The sequence below is a fragment of the Colias philodice genome, chromosome 8 (assembly GCF_061535455.1).
Source record: "Colias philodice isolate Cphi_HAF_F1 chromosome 8, ilColPhil1 Martin Lab GWU primary, whole genome shotgun sequence".
In the NCBI taxonomy this organism is placed as follows: domain Eukaryota; kingdom Metazoa; phylum Arthropoda; class Insecta; order Lepidoptera; family Pieridae; genus Colias; species Colias philodice.
In genome coordinates this window covers 5015536-5035992 of record NC_143093.1, presented here as the reverse complement: position 1 = coordinate 5035992, position 20457 = coordinate 5015536, and the positions used below count along the sequence as shown (strand labels likewise).

The 20457-nt window shown below is 32.2% G+C and overlaps 3 protein-coding genes across 4 annotated transcripts; 1 reads left to right on the top strand and 2 right to left on the bottom strand.

Moving 5' to 3' along the window:
• The first annotated feature begins 85 nt into the window (after positions 1-85).
• Positions 86-5121, top strand: LOC149486494 (uncharacterized). Of its 2 annotated transcripts, none has more exons than XM_089697812.1 (9): positions 86-140; positions 733-855; positions 1136-1243; positions 1552-1706; positions 1814-1975; positions 2134-2240; positions 2639-2750; positions 4378-4508; positions 4943-5121. In XM_089697812.1, the coding sequence occupies exons 2-9, from the start codon at positions 793-795 to the stop codon at positions 5107-5109; spliced, it is 1005 nt and encodes a 334-aa protein (XP_089553938.1). In that variant the 5' UTR covers positions 86-140; positions 733-792; the 3' UTR covers positions 5110-5121. The 2 variants fall into 2 exon arrangements, with proteins under 2 accessions (XP_089553938.1, XP_089553937.1); XM_089697811.1 differs by lacking the exon at positions 86-140 and adding an exon at positions 224-461.
• A 4619-nt stretch (positions 5122-9740) lies between these two features.
• Positions 9741-16567, bottom strand: INPP5E (Inositol-3-phosphate synthase). Its single transcript, XM_089698120.1, has 10 exons — positions 15828-16567; positions 15640-15756; positions 15126-15254; positions 14712-14869; positions 14187-14459; positions 13871-13971; positions 12510-12635; positions 12133-12250; positions 11347-11485; positions 9741-10748 (listed from the first exon to the last, which is right to left on the bottom strand). The coding sequence occupies exons 1-10, from the start codon at positions 16481-16483 to the stop codon at positions 10634-10636; spliced, it is 1932 nt and encodes a 643-aa protein (XP_089554246.1). The 5' UTR covers positions 16484-16567; the 3' UTR covers positions 9741-10633.
• A 1718-nt stretch (positions 16568-18285) lies between these two features.
• Positions 18286-19924, bottom strand: LOC149486492 (uncharacterized). Its single transcript, XM_089698135.1, has 4 exons — positions 19800-19924; positions 19106-19236; positions 18548-18677; positions 18286-18411 (listed from the first exon to the last, which is right to left on the bottom strand). Exons 1-4 carry the CDS (start codon positions 19855-19857, stop codon positions 18317-18319), a joined length of 414 nt encoding a protein of 137 aa, XP_089554261.1. The 5' UTR covers positions 19858-19924; the 3' UTR covers positions 18286-18316.
• Between the last annotated feature and the right edge of the window lie 533 nt (positions 19925-20457).

The window sequence follows — 20457 nt, the reverse complement described above, 5'->3', positions numbered from 1 at the left end:
TAATTAAAAAAATGCATTTTTTTTTAATTAGCGGATTTCTAAATTCTAACAATGCTTTTTAGAGAAGAATATTGTATTTTAATGAATTATGAAAGTAGTGACATTGTTTAGAACCGCTTTTAATTAAATAATTATAGTAAGTTATCATTGAGTTATTATCATTGAGTAAAAAGTTCAGTTGCTCAATACGAGAGTGATAAGATAAAAGATGTCAATGGTTCTAATTATGAAATAACAAAAAACTATAATCAGTACATTATAATATTTTATAATAAGTTAACGTGCGAATAAGTAAAATGCTTGTGTTAATAACCTCTATTTTACTACCAGTATGTTGTGTGTTAACTTTTCGGTTTTTAAATACAAAAAATAAACCTCCTATTTTCGGTGTATACCAGCAGAAAAATAAGACTTATTCGTTAAAGTTTCTTTTCATGTACACCATTTTAAAAGTAAGACAGGTAAGAAATATTTTTTTTTAAATTACTAGCTGTGGCGGTTTCACCCGCATTGCTCCGCTCCTGTTAGTGTTAGCGTGATGATATTATATAGCCTTCCTTGATAAATGAGCTATCTAACACCGAAATAATTTTTCAAATCGCACCAGTTGTTCCTGAGATTAGGGCGTTCAAACAAACTCTTCAGCTTGAATTTTAATGTTTGTAATAACATTATTTTCAATACCTACCTATATAGCATGCCTTTGATATTCCCATGTCATTATTATTTCAGTTGAAAGTACATTTACAACGATTGTTTGCGGTCGAATTGGGTCGAAGCAGCGATGGTGTAATGCATGTTCAAGACCACGACGTTAATCTCGAAAAACTTTATAATCTTGGCGATAACCCAAAGGTAAATACATAGATTAGTTTAAGTATAATTCTAGGATTCATGTAGGTTTTTAATATCTACTTGATACAATATACAATGGTCTGGCTAGTTTGCACTAGGAACTAGTAGTACTGGCTAGTAAGAACTATTTAATGCAATAAAGACAAAAAAAAGGAATAAAAGAAAAGTTAATTGGTGTTCTTGGTGTTAAATTTATGTACATATTTCGTTTATTGTTTTATAAATTTGGCTTACAGAAATTGTTATAAATAAATCTTTGTTAATTTTATTTCATATGAAGGCAGTGGATGGAACATATTTTAATGGCATGTCAAAATCTGGTGCAGCTCTCATTTGTGGATTAGCAAGACGACCTCAACGGATATGCGATGCTTTTTTGTTTTTAAAGGTAACATTAAGATACATGGGTTGTTTACATTTACTATAGTAGGTATCGTAGGTATTTCATTCATAAACTTTTGTCTAAAAACAGTATACTTATACCACAGACTAATAATAATATACTACGTCTTATACTAATGAACCGATTTTGATGAAGTTTTATATACGTTTCTACTCTACACAAGGCATTTTTGCTTTCTACTGAAACTTCCACACAAGGTATTTTTGCTTTCTCATTTGCATCTTTACTTATATCTGATGTAGATTATTAAAAATACACAACTTACTAATATCAAAGTATTCTTTTTAATCTAGATAGATGGAGAAGAAGTTTTATTAACACCAAGCCTACCAGATACATATCTTAAGAAGTCCAGTGAAGATGATGACAGTCATGAAGTCCAAGGTTTATCCGTTGCTAATTTTATACCAATGCGCACTTGGAAACTGTCGTATAGTGGGGAAATGAAGTAAGGATTATATTTTATTATTTTAATATTTTTTTTAAGTTATAGTTATAGGTATACATTTTTTTGTACCCACTACAGATTTTGATCTAATAAATATTGATTCGCAGGCCCCGAAATGATCCAAATAAGAAAATAAAAGTAGAGGCTAATTTGACATGGAGTGCTAATTTTCCTCCGTTCGAATACGATTCCCAGATGTCTCCTAAAAGCATGGCTAGTGACATGGCAAGGGAACCCTGGTCTGCTGACTACTTTAAGTTGCTTAAAAAGTAAGACAATTCTTTACTTTGTTTTTTTTTTCTACTAGAATAACCAATGTATACTGTCATGGTAAAAGTGTTAGCGTTAACCACTGTACAACCTCTGCTATGTGTTTCTTGTATAAAATCATATTATATAAGTAAAAAATAAAAAAATAATATTTCAGGTTTCACCAAACTCACTACGAGCAGTCGGGATACATCAAGGGCACAGTAGTAGTTGACGATAAAATACACGAATTGAACATGCCTTGTGTTAGAGACCGCAGTTTCGGTAAGAAAATATTTGTAATTTAATAAATTTAAAAGCCTCTGGCAGTGGTAGAGATGCTGCAGCCGAAATTAATTAAATATCTACGGTATCAAAAATTGGATTTTGGATTTATGTGTTTGAATTTATTATTGGATTATCATAGAGACATGTCGACAGAAATTTTATTGAGAATTGATCCCTAACACTAATGATCTGGTGGTCAATTTCTACCTACTATCATAGAGGAATATATTAGGTAATGATCAAAATTTTCGATTAAGAAAAACTTTGCTAAACTCAGGTCATTCGTTTAAAAGTTACGATGTCGCAGAGAATAATAGAAAAGACCAAACAGGGTCGTCTCTTGATATATTTTTAAGGTACACTTAATATCAAAAGTAATGAAAAATTCTTTTTAGGACCATTGCGGGAGTGGCGTTATTTCCATCGCTACGTTTATCATTTTATATTCCTTGACAATGGAGACTTTATAGCCGTGGGAAGTATATCGCAACCATCAATTCTATCCCAGTAAGTAATGTTTTAAAATCATATGTACAAACAAACAAACAAACAAAAATACTTTATTGTGCACCACAGAGAAAAGTACAAATAAGGACATAATACATTACTTAATAAAAGAGCACAACAGGCGGTCTTATCGCTCAGACAGCGATCTCTTCCAGACAACCTGGTGGACAAGGAGACGCAGTGCAAAAGTAATTAAAAACAGGGCAAAGTGCACTAAGAACAGAAAAATAAAATAAAATAAATAAATTAAAAATAAATAAAAATACATATTACATATATTAAATAGATAATAATATAAGCTTATAAATATACATAAACATACACATATATACATATACATAATGTACATACATAATATAACTACATAAATAGATACAAACATATACATATATTATAATAGGAAAATAAACATACATATATATTTACACATACATAAAATAGAAAACGCACACCAACACAATTGACTAATAAAATAAACAATGAAATTACCGACTAATTGGATAAATAAAATTGCTTCAGTAAGTTTTTGAACGTAGATAGAGATTGAGCTGCTCTTATGTCTAAGGGTAAAGCATTCCAAAGTCTAATGGCACGCACAGTGAACGAAGAGTTATAAACATGATTAACATGCGGTGGCATTGCTAGACGGTGTTTATTAGAGGAACGCGTCGGGTTGACGTTAGACACAAGGAACTCAAATCTCTCTTTTAAGTATAGCGGAGTTCTCGGATCAAACAGAACACAGTACAGGAGGTGAAGGATATGAGTATTTCGGCGAAGACGGATGGGAAGCCATTTGAGCTTAGTGCGAAACTCGGAGACGTGATCGTATTTGCGCAAGCCAAACACAAATCTTATGCAGAAATTCTGAAGGCGCTCAAGGCAGTCTAGGTGGTATTCGAAGAGGTCAGGATAGCACGCATCAGCATAATCTATGATAGGTAAAAGGAGTGTTTGGACGAGCGCAATCTTAGTCGGTATCGGCAGAAAATTACGTAAGCGACGGAGCGAACCCGCAGCAGCAAAAACCTTTTTACGAACCTCCTTTATTTGACGATTCCAAGATAGACAGGAATCAATCCAAATCCCCAGACACTTAATTTCGGTACTATACGGTATAGCAATCCCATCAACTATTACCCTAGGCAAAGTAGAAAAATCTAATTTGGATACAAAGTATTTCGTACCGCATATTATACTTTGCGTCTTTTTTGGGTTTACGTTTAGGCCATGACTATAACTCCAATCAACAATAGTGGATACGTCGTCGTTCATTTTAGCAATAGCATTCGGCAGGTCTTCAAGCGAGGTGTGACAATAAATTTGAAAGTCGTCGGCATACATATGATAGAGAGAAGTGATGTTGAGGGATATTGAATTAATAAATAAACTAAAAAGAAGAGGAGAAAGCACACCGCCTTGCGGAACACCAGCAGTAACGTCAGCCCAAGAGGAAAAAGAATTATCAACTTGGACACGCTGCTGGCGTTCCTGTAGATAACTACGAAACCAATCAATATCTGTTGGAGATATGTTAAGAGAACTAAGCTACCTAGTTATTAGTCTCGATACTATGTTTTGTATTACAGCTCTTTCTCTTATTTACCGTTCCTTTAAAAAATTTCAGCCTCACAGTTGGCTACTTCTGCCGAATGTCGGACCAATCAGTGATATCGGTCGATTCTTCAAACTTCCAATTATACCAACACGGAGAAAATCAACAACTACCTAAGGATTATGGATTTATTTTTGAGGCTGGTATGTTCAATCTTATAAACGTACCTATTCCGTTTTTGAATAAATAAAAATAAAACAATTTCCTTGTACCTTTTATTGTATATTAACTGAACCAGTATGCGTCGGTCTGCCAGATAGTCTTAAATATTCTAACTAGCTGTCCATACTAGCTGTCCTATCCCATCAGATGTTATTCTGCTCTATTTTTCAAATATGTTAAAAGAAAGCATTGGTCAAGCTGTTGTCAAGTTTCAATGAAGTTAGAATTTTTTTAAATTGTTATCCCTCTATGTGATGAGTACAAGACAGAACGTTATCCGGGGCAGCTAAGAATTTGATAAAAATCGGTCAAGCCGTTTCAGAGGAGTGTATAAACAGAGATTATTGTGTATGTAATACAAAGTTAACCAAATTTTCATAGTACATAGGTGATAATATCTATATTTTTTTGTAAGGTGGAGAATCATACATAGTGAAAGTACAAGCTAAGGACGAAGTCACATTTTTCATTGGAAAAGAGAAAGAAGCAAAGTTCTACGAAAAGTGGTGTGACATTGAAGTTAATGGTATGAAGGGTCAAGCTTGCGTAGAATGGCAATATAACAATGAGGTACCAATATAACATTATCAAACATTATTGTATTTTATTGCTATTATTTCTGATTGAAACTGTATGTTCTTAAGAGAAATCGGATAACTACTTAAATTATTTTATTACATTGAACCAAAGATTAATCTTAATAGGACCCCAAAAAAGGTTTCGCTAAAATTTAAAGTATTTATGAGAAAGGGGAGGTGGCAGGCGAATACCCCGATTCCTTCTAACTCCTATATTTGTGTTGCTCTATGGAAGTGTGTCTATAATTTTTTTTATAAAGATAGCTTTGCTGTTAAAATATGAGGGTACCTACCACAGATCACAGAAACTAAAGGGAGATATGGTTAGGGGGCGGGGCCGGTGTCGCAGCAATATGCCCAAAAAAAGAACAAGCTGTAGTGGTGCTGTATACGTACGTCACTTACAATCTAGTGTGCGAACGAATAGTCGCTCTCATATTTTTGTGTGATGACACGCACACAACGCGAAGTATTGTTTTGATTTTGTTTACTGCAGTTGTGTGCGTAAATTTTTTATGAGACACGGTTTCGTACTCAGCGCAAGCGATTGGCATCTCTCTAGATCTCTATGGTACCTACTTAAAAAATAAGGAGTCAAAAGGAAAAAAAAAACAACAACATGTTAGCATCAAATGTTTATTTCAGCGTAACATTTCATGTTGAAACAAGACTAGTATTGCGCACAACATGACTTATTAAAATATGCCGTTATTACAATATATTTAAAAATATATTTCTTTCTTCTATTAAAAATGAAATTTACAATAGTATGCTATTTAATTCTTTGTACAGATGCTCAATTTAATTTTACTACTACATATATTATCATACGCAGTATAGATTAACATATAGGTGCTAGAATATAATATTTAAAATATAAAATACAACATTTGTTAGACACAACAGAATGTGGAATATATTTAGACAAATAGCAATTAGTTTCAAGGCTTGCTAAACGACAAAACGATTATTAAAATGAGCAAAAAGCTACAATATTCATGCTGATTAACATAGTGATATACAGGGATTATCTCAGACTACCTACATATTAAACTATAGATACCAAGTGCATCAAATGATATGGAAATATTTGTATACATTGCATGATTTATAGACTTGCTAGAAAGATCTTTTTCTAGAATGAAATTACATTTTCAGTACAATGAGTGTTACGTAGCAACTATTAAAATATTTAGTAAAACATTGCTCTAATTAATATAACTGAAATCAAGAAACGGTAAATGCTTTGTAATTTTTTCAATGAGACGAGTTGCTTTTTGTCCTTATAGTTCTGATTGTAAATCAGAACTATAAGGACAAAAAGCAATACTATGAAGCTGTCTTAAAGAATATCATGACATAAAAAAGTAATGGAAGACAATTAAACATTTAGATATTTATATCGAAACAAATCTACTTTTTGATGGGACATGAAAAACTAGAAATTTATACTATAAGAAGAAATGGCCAATGAGTACTTAAATAAGGTCGAAAATTTAAGTAATGAACTGGACGTACTATATTATTCTACTGAACACAACTATAGCTCTCTTCTTCTCTTTATTTATACGTACTCCAAATGAATCCATTATTCTTTGGCCTAATAAATTTTTTGGAATACAAAATACGTAGTATAAAAGAATTTAAATTAGTTGACTTCCATTCTATTGAAGCGTGTTTTCTAGTAACACAAACTATTATATTGTAGAGTCTAGTCCTATCAGAATATTGAAAAAGGTAATTGACACAAATAGTTGGCAACAAGTATGACTAGTTTTGTACGCACAATTTACTGTTTTATTTCCCACTATTTGTTTTACAATCTCAAATAATTGCTACTAATGTTCCAATTACAAATCTATACTTACGGGAACATTTCTGAAATTTCGAGAATGTATTACTTATTATTAAATATCTAACTATATTGACGACAATTAAAAAAAATTAAGGAACATAATAAGCATTATCTTCAAATTACAATTCAAAGCTTCAATTCCATTAATATTAAATCATATTAGTTATAAAGATTTTATTGGAGTATAAAACTCCATAAAAGTTTCCAGAATTTAGATCTGTATCTAGTTTGACTAAATTGGACTGTAACTAATCCACTTATAATATTTCACTATATAAATACGTAGCAATAAAGGTCCCACTCCAATAGAATTAACTAATATTACTGTTTTTGGAATGAATCAGACTAGAATGTTTTCGATCTACATTTAATGTTAGATAAACTGTTTAAAAGTAAATTTTTACCTTTTTAGACATCATGAAAAGTTCAAACCTCAGATTTTAATTGAAAATTTTCTGTAGAATCAAAACGCAATAACAATGTTATGTTCCTGCCACACTATGCTCATCGCGCTGCCGTTATTCGCCGCGACATTGCCGTCTCTGGCCACACACTGCTCTACTTGCGCGATTAATCGCGGCGCTCCTCACTTGTCATTTGCCTTGGTGAGACAATGGACGTTGAAACGGTGGCAGCGTGCGCGCTATGCATTTTTAATATAGCTAATTATATTAATGTAGGTAGTAAAAGTAAATATACCTACATCGTCGTCCTCAAACATGTTAAAAAACATGTTTGAGGACGACGCTTTCACACTTTTTCATTTGACCATTCCATGCTTGGCGACGACATAATTTCTAATTTTGCATACGTCTTGCGCGAGCGCTCGATGCGGACTGCGATCGTGCGATTATGTGGCCAGTCACTCGCACTCGTATTGCCGGTCCTTTGACTCGCGCGCAAAAACCGACAAAATAGAGAGCAGTGAGCAGGACGATGAGCACGACGAGTGGCATGACGAGTAACATTGCCACACTATGTCTCTGCCTACTTTCCTCATTACTTCCCATACCACTCGTCGAGTGTGTGGCCGGCGTATTATATATAAAAAATATCGTTGGAATTCGTGGATTTTAGTATCCAGATTTTAATGACTGCTATATATATTTCTCTTATATATCTAATCTATAACATACATAAGTTGTATATAATATTAGAACACAAAAATGTACTAAGGCGCATAGGTTTAGATTTTGTGCGTATTTGGTTGTCGATAGCTCATACACTGAAAAGGGTAGTTACTTCTTTTTTACTATATACCACACATAACTATGTACTTAGAAACGTAACGTCACATCAGTTCTAACACTATTGTTGGTTAATTTAATGACAAGCGATACAATTTTTTAAAGTAAAACTAGAAAGTTTAAATTTCTTTCTTGAAAGGGGACAAATTTTCCATATTATCGTGATATAAACCACGTCTACTGATGACTAAAACGTTCATATAGATTTAGAAGAATCACAAACACCGACTAGACGAATGTAAATCACAGCACTTATGTATGAAAATGTTTAAAACATCTCTTGAGACGGCTGGCCGAAGTCTATGTGTGTAGACTTGTCATACGATATTATAATATAACAATATTCCGTCGGTAAAGTAATACTGAACTAGGCGTTACAACTATAACATGAAACTTCCAATACTTAATTTAATACTGGTACTTATATTTTATTCTTCATCATCTTTATTCAATTGTATATGCCTTAAGCATAAAAGTACATATATAGCTATCGTTGACTAGTTAAATATTGTACAACCATATTGCTAGAAATTGCGTTATGGTACTTGATAATAAAGATGATATATTGTACAAATTGTAATTATTTTCGAAAATTTAACAATCCTTTGATAATAATTCATAATAGATCTCGTTTAGAACACATTCATTGCAAACAAGTTTCCTCTCATTTCTGAAGTCTGATAGAAAATATGAAACATATAGCTGTTTTTCTTCTTATTAAGGCTTCATAAGCATACGCAGGCACTCAATATGGTTTACTCGAACACACAAGTAACAATTAAGTTTAGTATTATGAACATAAATAAAACAGTAGTAGGTACTAACTTAATACATTGAACATAAAAATATTTCCCTAATTATGAACTGAAATTGATATGCCATAATATCTTAACTGCCACTTAAAAATAAACAATATTTCATACAATATCATGATACGCAAACTTACTCAAAAATATATGAAAATATTCAACGTAACACAAAAATTTTGTCTATGGTTCAAACTAAAAATCTTTCAAATAAGTAAATAGTTTGAAGCATTTTTAAGAATCCAACATAGTAAAAAAATATAAAGAATGATGAATTGACCATTTGAACGATAAATTCAAAATAAACTCCTTTAGGATAAAAATATCTAAAGATCAATGCGACAAATAATAAATATGTTTAGGATCATAGTATTACATTTATGAAAGTTATTTCATATTATATCACAACCAAATAATACCAGGTTAATGTAATACAAGTACTATGCGATCCAACTAAGAGAAGGAATTTTATTTAGTCAGGCAAAATTATCACCATTATTGGCAGAAATATTAAATAAATCGTATTTTTCATTATTTATCACAAAAAGGTCATTGATTTTCCTGTTCTTAGTTAGATTCCACAATAAAATATTGTACACTTAAGTGCGCTCAGTACATACACAGTGCAATAAAGAACAAATAAATAATAACATTAACTATAAGCAAATAAGCTCTGTGAACTAGCTACAAATGTAGCTTAGTTCAAGTAATAATTAATAAAAATAATTGGGACAAAACAATCTAATAATATAATGGAATACATTATGTATAATGACTAAAACTAATTAACCTAATGACTATTGTTATAAGCACATTGAACATGGAATACTTTTTATTCACATTTGACTAGACATGTCTTTTAGTAAACAAATACTTTGGTACTAAGTATATTAATGATGAATTTTCAATCCACAAATAAAATTAAATTAAAAACATATATGTAACATGAAATTTATCCCTTGAATAAATCTTCGTTCTTTTTTTTCAACAAAATAATAAGTTAAACATAAAACCGTAAACAATTTAACTTTTTTATGCGTTTAGACAGCCAATATTTCAATTTCAATTCATATACAAAACTGATTACTTTGTAGATTACATAATATGTATGAAGTAAATATAAAGAGTAGAATTAATCTATTTTATAATATAGTAATTAAAGCTGAATAGAATAGCTAACTGGATATAACATGGGAATTAAGAACACACAAATGTGACTATATGGTCTGAATTATTTTACCCAACATACCTTATTTGGCTTGAAATAAGTCAATTTAATATAAATTTACTCACCATACAGAAATATATTTTCGTTTCGATGTAGTATACGTCAATAGTGTATAAATGTGCGAATGGCATTTTTTTTGTCGTACCTTTATTGTCCGAACGAAGTAATTAAACATAATTTTGGTATTGTTATACATACAATAACAATGTATTGCAAACATACCAATGCAAATGCCAATTAAGGTAACTAATTTGGGCGTTATAATTGAGGAAAACTAATTTTTAGAAATATTATAAAAAAGGATGAATTACAAATGTAAAACTTCCATGGAATTTTGAAATAATTTAAATTTGTTTTTCCAAGCTATTTCCGATTTTAAGTGGTAAATATATTTATTGTATATTGCACACAGCAGAGGTTCCTGGCGCATGGTCTAGGAGAGCTCTACGTCGTTTTATACCTTCAAGGTATACTTCGCGGTTGAACAGACCAGCTGCTAATGGTACCCTGTAATATAAAATTAATCTATCAATATTAGACGACGCGGTTGGCGCAGTGGTAAAGTAACTGCCTATTGAGCCGACGGTCCCGGGTTCGATCCCCGGTCAGGGCAAATATTTGTGTGATGAACTCAATTATTTGTTCTTGGGTCTGGGTGTTATCTATATATGTATTTATTAAATATTATATTTATCGTCGCCTAGTACCCACAATACAAGCCTTAATTGAGCTTACTGTGGGACTAGGTCGATTTGTGTAATAATGTCCTATAATATTTATTTAATATGAATGATGTGTAAAAGTGGTCAGTGGTGGTGGTGGTGTTCAAAATTCGACCATAACCATAAACATAAGAGAATGTGCGTGTCTGTGTCAAATGCGTTGTAGTGTGAAATGGAATTGTTTACCTATTTCATGTCTTTTAATGCATTATTTGTGAAAAATACTAGCATTCCACACTCCTCTATATAAAATTGTTATAATTCTTCACCAACAAATGTTAAGATTCTTTTCAAAAGTAAAAAAATAACTAGGGAATTATGTTATATCACATCAAATATGCCTGTATTAATCATATCTATAAATTTAGTAGAATAATACATACACATCAGTACCAGGCCGCAGTGCTGCTGAAAACAATCCCCACACCGGCTTATGGTCGCTCGTACATATTGACTGTACTGAGTTATACGCTAGGCACTTTAACCCGGATGTCACTGGAACAGTGCTTACGCGACGAAGACCTAGGTAAAATAATTATTTTAAAGATTCTCTATAAAGGAAAATGCATTTCCAATTCTCATGAGATTATCAGAATAAAAAACAATCCTATGTTAGGTCTTACACTGTCTTTGTACCAACTTTCATCATAATAAGTCTTAATAGAAAAAGGAGCAAAGTTGAACTCTGAATCTTATGTTCTCTATCGGAAGATATAGATTTAATTAAATTTATTGAAATTTATTATCTGTGCATCTTTTCATTTGTTACTTGTTTTTATTTATACATGGTCATTAAATTGTTGATATAATATACATAACGGTATTTAAACGAGTGGCAGACTTCCATATTAATTGCTACTGTTATGGTACTAATCAAGCATAATATGGCTAATACATTTAATTATAATTATACGTAATTTGATGTAGTTTGCGTTTGATCATAATTAACGGTAAACATTATGCAAACAACATGATAATTTGAAAATTATCATGTAGTCTGCATAAACTTATATGCATTGCACAAGTTTTTTTTATTTTTATTTTTTAGACTTGATTTCGAACTTTCTTTCACTAATAGAACCCTACATTTCTGATTACCATAACATAGAATATATTTTTTTCCCCATTTTGAATGGAAGCAACTTACAATGAAATTATTATCAATTTACCTGCAAACGGCGCAGAAGTATTAGTTGTCATACATTTCGCTTTGAACAGTATCCGATCTGTGTACGCCGGCACGCGTTGTTTACTCGATGTGTCGAACTTTTGACTGCCTGGGTCATACTGAAAATTACATACTCGGTATTAATGATTTTTGTTTATAACGAATAACAATTAATGTTGTAAAAAATATGAGTGCAGTTAATGTTGTATCTATGTTTAATATTTTAATTCCTTACTTTGGCAAAATTTAGCTCAAATATAGCATAGAACAATAAGTTTTCCCTTAGAGCTCTAGCTAACAAAAAATAAATTAATAAACTGTTATTGTATCCATTCCTGTATTTTAAAATAAACAAATTGTTTTAAGGTTTTAATATACCTTATACGTAGGTGGAAATCTGATGGGGGCTTCTCTAAAATCCCTAAACGCGGCACCATCTTCGAGCACAGCTGTCAATTGGTCCGCGTGCAAGAGCCCGTGCGGTAAATGTGGGGGGAGGGGGAACTGCGAACAATACAATACAATTATAATACAATAAATATTTTTGTAAAAAAATAATAAAATATCCATTTATAGCGGTCATTTGCCCATTACTAGCGGTCTGCCCCGGCTTCGCCCGTGGTACCTACATGTTTAAACTATCCTATCTCTCAAGTTGGATCGAACTGCACATGGTGTGCGAATTTTATTATAATCGGTTAAGTGGTTTAGGAGCCCATTGAGGACAAACATTGTGACACAAGATTTATATATATTAAGATTTCTTATAGACCGGGAGATACTGACACAAAATTTCGAGTCATTTGTAACAGGATGGCGGTTCTACAGGGTTCTTAGTACGCAATGACAAAAAGAAAAATGATGGTGTGAACGCTGGTACCGGCGGCTTAGTCGCGTGGGCGTTAGTCGAACTCGTCGGAAAATAGCGAAAGTCAAACGATTTGTAACAGTATGGCACTTATTTTTCCTGGAAGTTTGAGGATCAAAGAATATAAATACAAAATTTCAAAGATGTAGGTGTTGGAAATCTTCACTTATATAAATTAATACTAAATTAATTTTTCAAGTATGACAGCACTTTTTCCCCCTACTAGAAGTATGGCAAATATAATAATGGTCACATTTTATCAAATACTCTCCAAAAATCCAAATGCAATACTGGTACAAAAAGTTTGGCGAAATAAATTTTTTTTGCAGATTTTCGGCGGTATGGCAACCATTTGGAATCGTCCGAAAAGTATGGCATGGCGATTTTCGTAAATGGCTGCACGACGATGGTTACCTGTGCAAAAGTTAGCCTGGTACAAATGGTTGAATAATTGTTTTATTTAAATCAACATATTCGCGTCGGTATGGCGGGCTGTAAGTCACACCGGAAAAGTATGGCATGACACTACCGCCTACTTCTTTTTTATGGGCTATCGATAAATACTAAAATTTTTGTGTTACAAATCGTTTGACTTTCGCTATTTTTCCGACGAGTTCGGCTAACGCCCACGCGACTAAACCACCGATACCAGCGATCACACCATCATTTTTCTTTTTATTATTGCGTACTAAGACCCCTGTAGAACCGCCATCCTGTTACAAATGACTCGAAATTTTGTGTCAGTATCTCCCGGTCTATTAAGCATAATTACATACTGCATGAAAAGATGATAATCATAATATTGGTTTGTATATTCAAATAATAGAACAAGGTGCTCAAGTATTTAAAATTACCAAATAATTATATTTACCTGTGTTTGTTCTATCCACCGCAATACTGCAGCTCTGGGTTCACCAAGTCTGAAGTTTAAGTCACCACACCAAAACACATAGTCAAAATTATTTGTTACATCTGCAAATAGAATAGACATACTATAAAATAAAGAGGAACCCAACATTTTATAAGTTTACGTTGATAAAGACTGAATTTACTTAACTCAATTATGACTCATATTTCCTTTTACTTCACAAATTTTTATCACAAACTGAAGAAATTATAAAGCCTAGTACTATGAGGAATATTTCTAATAAGAATCTGAATATAACGAAATAAATAAAACATCATACCTTTACTCCTATGTCTACACGGCAAGTTCTTTGGTAAATCTATCGATCGGATTATTCTCTTGATATCCGACAGTCTCTCCTTAACTTTCTCTTGATGGGCAGTCAAATGTGCGGTAACAAAAAGAAATGTTGAACCAAATAGTGCAAAGGATATTGCAACAGCGCCTTTCGTTCGGAAAGCGGTTCCTGGACGGACAGACAGACTAGCATCTTCAGGTAGAGAACAGAACCATATGAGGTCTCTTCTTATGAATACTGTTAAGTGAAGTGTGCCTGATATTAAATAAAAAAATATATTTAGTAACATTTATTTTTCAAATATTTATATTTTCAAGAAGAAATATATCAAATAGAAGCAAGTAATCTCTCTAGCCCAATATGAGCTGCACGGACTTTAATAAAATTGTTGGAATAGCATTCTTGAGTTATAATAGTAGAGTTGAGCTAATTAACAACAGCAGCAGAGCAATACATAGATTTAATTTTAATTTCAAGACACTTAAGAGAAAATTGAATGTCACTAACCTAAGTAGTAAGAATGCAGTAATAAATGTGATGGCCCCAATACTTCTTGCACAGTTATCTCCCACTCAGTTCTTTCTGAATACGACTCTTGTGTGCCGATAGCAAATATGTCTGGAACATGCTTCACTTCCTCTGGGAATATGAAATCGGCTAATTCTCTAAAAAATAATTAAAAAGGATTATTGGAAACACTACTAATATATCTTAATAATTTAATATTATAAATAACATATTAAAATAAATTTAAAAAATTTACCGTTACCTTTACTACATCAACAATATAAAAGAAATTAGTAGACAGCTGTTGCTATTTGTAAATAACAAAATATTTCTATTGTTTTCTAGATAGTTACTTTGATTTTTAATTTTTAGCAGATAGCATTTTAACATATTTTTTAATAATTTTCTACTCACCTAGGTGGAGATTGTCCATTCATATTCCAAGTACCCACAAATATTTTAACTTCCCTGTCTGGGAATACATGTTCTAACTCTGCTGTGCCAAGTAAAGAATTAGACGCTAATCTTCCATACAAATAATTTCTGTAAAAAGGTAGATAAGTGTGATCTATCACATAAATCTTTTAATGCTTACGAGCTCATAAGCTTATAGCTAATCTTGATTGGCATAGCTAATAAAGAATTAGTTGCTAACACCAATATTGTACCATTTTATTTTTAATAACATACTTTATGAAACAATATTTAAAAAAAAATAAACTGTAACATACATGAAACACTTCCATAGAATTCACTTTACATTTTGATATATCAACATACAAAAGCTTTTGTAGTTAGTCATGACAAACATTCAATGTTGCCTGGTTAAATTTATTTTTTCATAACTTCCAATAAGAAACAATTGTTTTACACTTCATAATGAAAACAAGCACCAATAACCAATAATGAACATAAATAATGGCCCAACCTTTGCCTTGCTTCTTGAGTGGGTATGAGACGCAGCACTTGTGCAGCAAGCAATGAGTGACGAGCCAAGCTATCTGTGCTTCCAGCATGTGACGACCTTGTTATAGTTGACTTGGCTCTGAACAAATACAATAACATATATTTTTTTGTAAACAAATATGCAGACAGCACTAAGCAACATAAACATACCTCCGTTTACGGTCCAATGAATTACTTCTATCGCTTTCAGGTGATGATGAATGGTACAGCGGTTTTGTGTCACTTGAAATTAAATGATCTGCCGATAACCTTTTCACAAACAACTTACTCTTTGGTTTTATGCCTTCAAAGGAACCTGAATGCTCAAAACTTTTCTTAGGGTCATCACCTTTCGGGAAAGAAACTGTCGCTTTCGGTATTTCCTCACTTTTTGTACACGATAAACTATTACCACTTAAACTATTATTGGAATCATTGTTAGGACTCTCTGGTCGAGAATGTGATTCGTCCTTTAAAGAATGACCCTCCACCAAACTCTTAGGGCGTGAACGCCTGAAAAACGTTTTGCAGCACTTCGAATTCTTTTCGTCGTCGTTGTGATGATCTAATACAGTTGGATGGACGTCACTAGAGGTAGAATCATATCCAGAGTTCTTGCAGCTTCGGCTATTTTCCATGCTGGAATCAGCATTATGGGCACTTTGTGCTATGAATGGATCTGCTGGGGACATCGGACGTGAGGTTGGTTGGTTGAATTCATCGTTAGAATCGGTGTCTACATAGCAGCCAACTTTTGGTGACTTTTTAACAAACAATCGTTTTCGCAACGAGAGTTTTTGTTTTGCTTTGGTAGGTGAAGTTGTCATTTTTGGTTTTAAACCACTCAGACAATAAATTTATGTTACTAATTACATTTTTACTAAATATAGAAAACATAACCTAAAAGTTTATTCTAAATGACATTTCGCGAATGGAAAAACGTCATTTCAGTGGGTAGTGATTATACAAACGTTCAAAAATTTGCGAAAGAATAATAATAAAAATAAAAAATTGTAGTTATTCAAAAATACTATTTAATTATGAAGGTAATTTAACCAAACAAAACGATAAATACACATAGTTTACAAAATAATTGAATCAATCACCATGGCAACCATCGATAAGGTTGTCATAGGTTCAATTTCTATACACTACAACCCTCAGAGCAATATAGGTTTATTCCTCTGAGCTACAACCACACTGAACTATGATAGGTATCAGGTTTATGAATAAATAGCGAAATATGGTAGCTATTTTTTACAATAAAATACACTGAGATTGTATTAATTAGCATAGTATGAAATTACACATTGAAACTTTCGTCTTCTTACAATAAAAACATAATGTACCTAATTAGGTTCACTATTAATTAATTAACAGCTTGTTCTTCTGTCTTCTATGATATATTTTGTTAAAAGTATTGTTTTAAATATTTTGCAATTAATACCAGGCGTTTCTACGAATTCTACGATCTCCCGGCCGCGGCGCGTAGTTTACCCAGATTAGTACTTTATAGAAAGAACAGAAAATAAGAGAAAAATATTATGTCCAAGTGGCGGTCTTATCGCTAGATAGTGATCTTTTCAGGACTTTTCATTCTTTCCATTATTTTCTAGTAGGTCGGTACAGTGTACTACCACAGTATTACAATATCTATACAGTACGGAAGCGAATGTACTTGTGCAGAGAAACGGAGGGGAACTGGCGGGGGGTCGGGCGACGCGGGCCGCGTAAGGCAAACACGCTTAGTTTGCCTTACCTAGCGCGAAAGGACGACGCAGTCGTATTTTTTGTGTAATAATTTTATTATACATAGGTACTTACATATTCTATTATGGCGCGCACAAACTGTTCCGTTTACGGATGTAAATCTATATTGAAATCCCGTATGGAAACAATATTTCAGAAAGATTGTATTAATTGTATCTGTTGAATTAAAATCAAAGCGATGTAAGTATATGTTGTCCTCATTATTTTCTACTCAGATTGTACATCCCAATGCGAATGCATTACTTAGTTATATGTTATAATATACAATTAAGAACATCCAAAAATAAAGTGTCCACGTAAATAATATTTAGCAGTGCAATATCTGTAATTATATATTTATGAACAAATAATTACATCAGATTTAATAATCGCAATTATTTTGAATGTACATATGAATAAATGATTTCATCATAATATTAATAATCACAATTGTTTTATTTCCCATTTGTTGCAACCCTAGCGTATTTTCGTGTGGCAGCGTAAGTACCTACGCTGGCGGCGGCATCGCGCGACATCAAAGGCGTGTTCTTACTGTAGGAAATAATATTGTAATACTGTGGTACTACTGTACCAACCTACTAAGGTAAACATAATTTTAGTTTTTATCTCCATCATTTACAAATTAGCAAATGAATTAAGAAACAATCTAAATTCTAACCGGTATAATGTCTAATTATATGGAGTGGTAATAATTTCCCTTATAAGTTAATATATGCTTTATATAACTGATATAAAAATCGCTAAATCGCTAATTAAAATAACTTCATTTTCAATATATTTAAGTAGGTACATATTTATATTGAAATTAACTGGACTATTTTGAGTAAAATTAAACTTCTCGCACAACAATTTATGTACAATATATTATATTACATCGCTTGTTATATCGTCTAAAGGTTGCCAGTTCCAGGTACCAATAAATTGGTGACGTTACTTGGGCGTCTTGGATATAAATTACTGCCAGTCACAGATTCTATTCCATCACCTGAAGTAAAAATTGTAAAATTAATATTTAAAAAAATTGCTCTAGGTACATATTTTGTGTGAGTAATTTATGAAAGAAAAATAGGTACCTAAGTAGGTATAGTTAATTAAATTGATTTAATTTAATGTTTACCTACCTATGTTACATAAATCTGATGTACACGCTCGATAAAAGGTTCGAAAAGTTGAATCCGTAATTTCATGATTCAAAAAGTCCGGTGATTGTAAACAACTACGCGTAAAACTTGCTACGACTCCTCTGGGATCCTGTAATTTACACACGTTATAATATTTTACCGACCAGTCAGTACAAATAAGAACTTTACTCTTTAAAAATTATAATTTAAAAATAGATTAGAAACACGATTTTTAGGTCTCATTTCTTAAACAATTAACTATTACGACTCTAATCGTAGAAAAATAAAAATCGATGAACACTCTTAAGTAGATAGTAATTAAAAAAAAGGAAATAAAGTGGGTAAGATAAGATAAGAGACTCCTCTTTTTATAAAGTTGAGTAAAAGTAACGGCGTTATTTCGATTAAAATATAAGGGTACTTTGTTATGTTTATTTACACATATTATAAGTAAATAATATAATGAGAATATTATCACACATTTAGGTTTAATTCGTTGTACATTATATTATCTAGACTTATAATATATCTAAGTACCGAATTTAAAGTGTTACTCACCAGAAACTCCTGTCTCATAATTGTACAATATTTATATGAACAGTTAACAGTCTGCGTGTCGTTTGTTATTGTAAGACATGATCTGTCCGAGTCGACTGAAGAAAATCCACATACATAACAGAGTAATTGTCCTGAAAAAATATTTGGTAAGCACTCTAGCTGTGAAGCGAGGCGTTCAACGGCCGCGGCAGGGCAAATCCAGTACATATTTCTATAGATTATGTATTATTTTTATACATGTACAACCTATATTACCTACTGTTAAGTTTCATCCATATCCATCGAGCAGTTTTTTCGTAAAAGTGTAACAAACATAAAAACTCACAAACTGTCGCATTTATATTGCATGTTATGTATAGTAGGATTGAATCAATTATGAAAATATCCTATACATTTTCATTTACTTTTAATTTATTGTAAAATGCCAGTCAAAACTTAAAAGTAATTAATATCTTGGGTTGTCGAAACTGAATGGTATTTATATAATTTAGAAACTTACTACGATACCTAATTATCATACCGAGTTTACATTTTTTTACTGTGTACCTACGTTTCTGCACTAGGTACCACAGTATTTCAAGAAATAACGTCACATTGGATATTAACGAATATAGAACAGTGTTATGAATTTAATCAGGGATGCCCCAGTTGTATCTACGTAAAGGAAAAACGAATAAAGTCGGTTATCACTTACCATTCGTTTGTTGAAACAAAATATTTAATAACACCAGAATAACTAATGTTTCCCTCATTTTTGTATCTTTATTATAAAAGCAACATGACCAATTGTTATTGTCTTTGCAGTTGAATGCGTATAGAATTCATATTATCTTATCGGCGCGATAGTTGGCATTTAATGCTTTATACATTAGCAATCCAGAAATCACGATATTGATCCACATCGGACTCGAAATAGATAAGATTTGTCGGAAATTATTTATTAATTATAGCAAATGTCTAATATACAGGGTGTCCCTGCCCACCACACTGCCCACCGTCGGTATTCTAAGCTCAATGGAGGTTATAGTTTTGCATACGCTGAGTACCTACCTACGTAAAAAATAGTTATAAAATTGCAGATGCATTTTTTTAAATATATGAATAATTCTTATAACTCTTTGTGTACACCCCTAAAAAGCAACCCGCCCAACTTTGCCACCCGCACTTGATTATGTTTTCATAGACAAAATGCTCACATTAGCGAAGCATTATATGCCGGCTGCGCGAAGATAGAGAAGAAGACATGAATTTTAAGGAAAAAATTTTATGTGATCAGTATATGCAAGACTACAAGTTCCTTCGCGCTTAGTATACCGATAGTGGGACACCTGTATTTTCTGCCGAGAATCCAT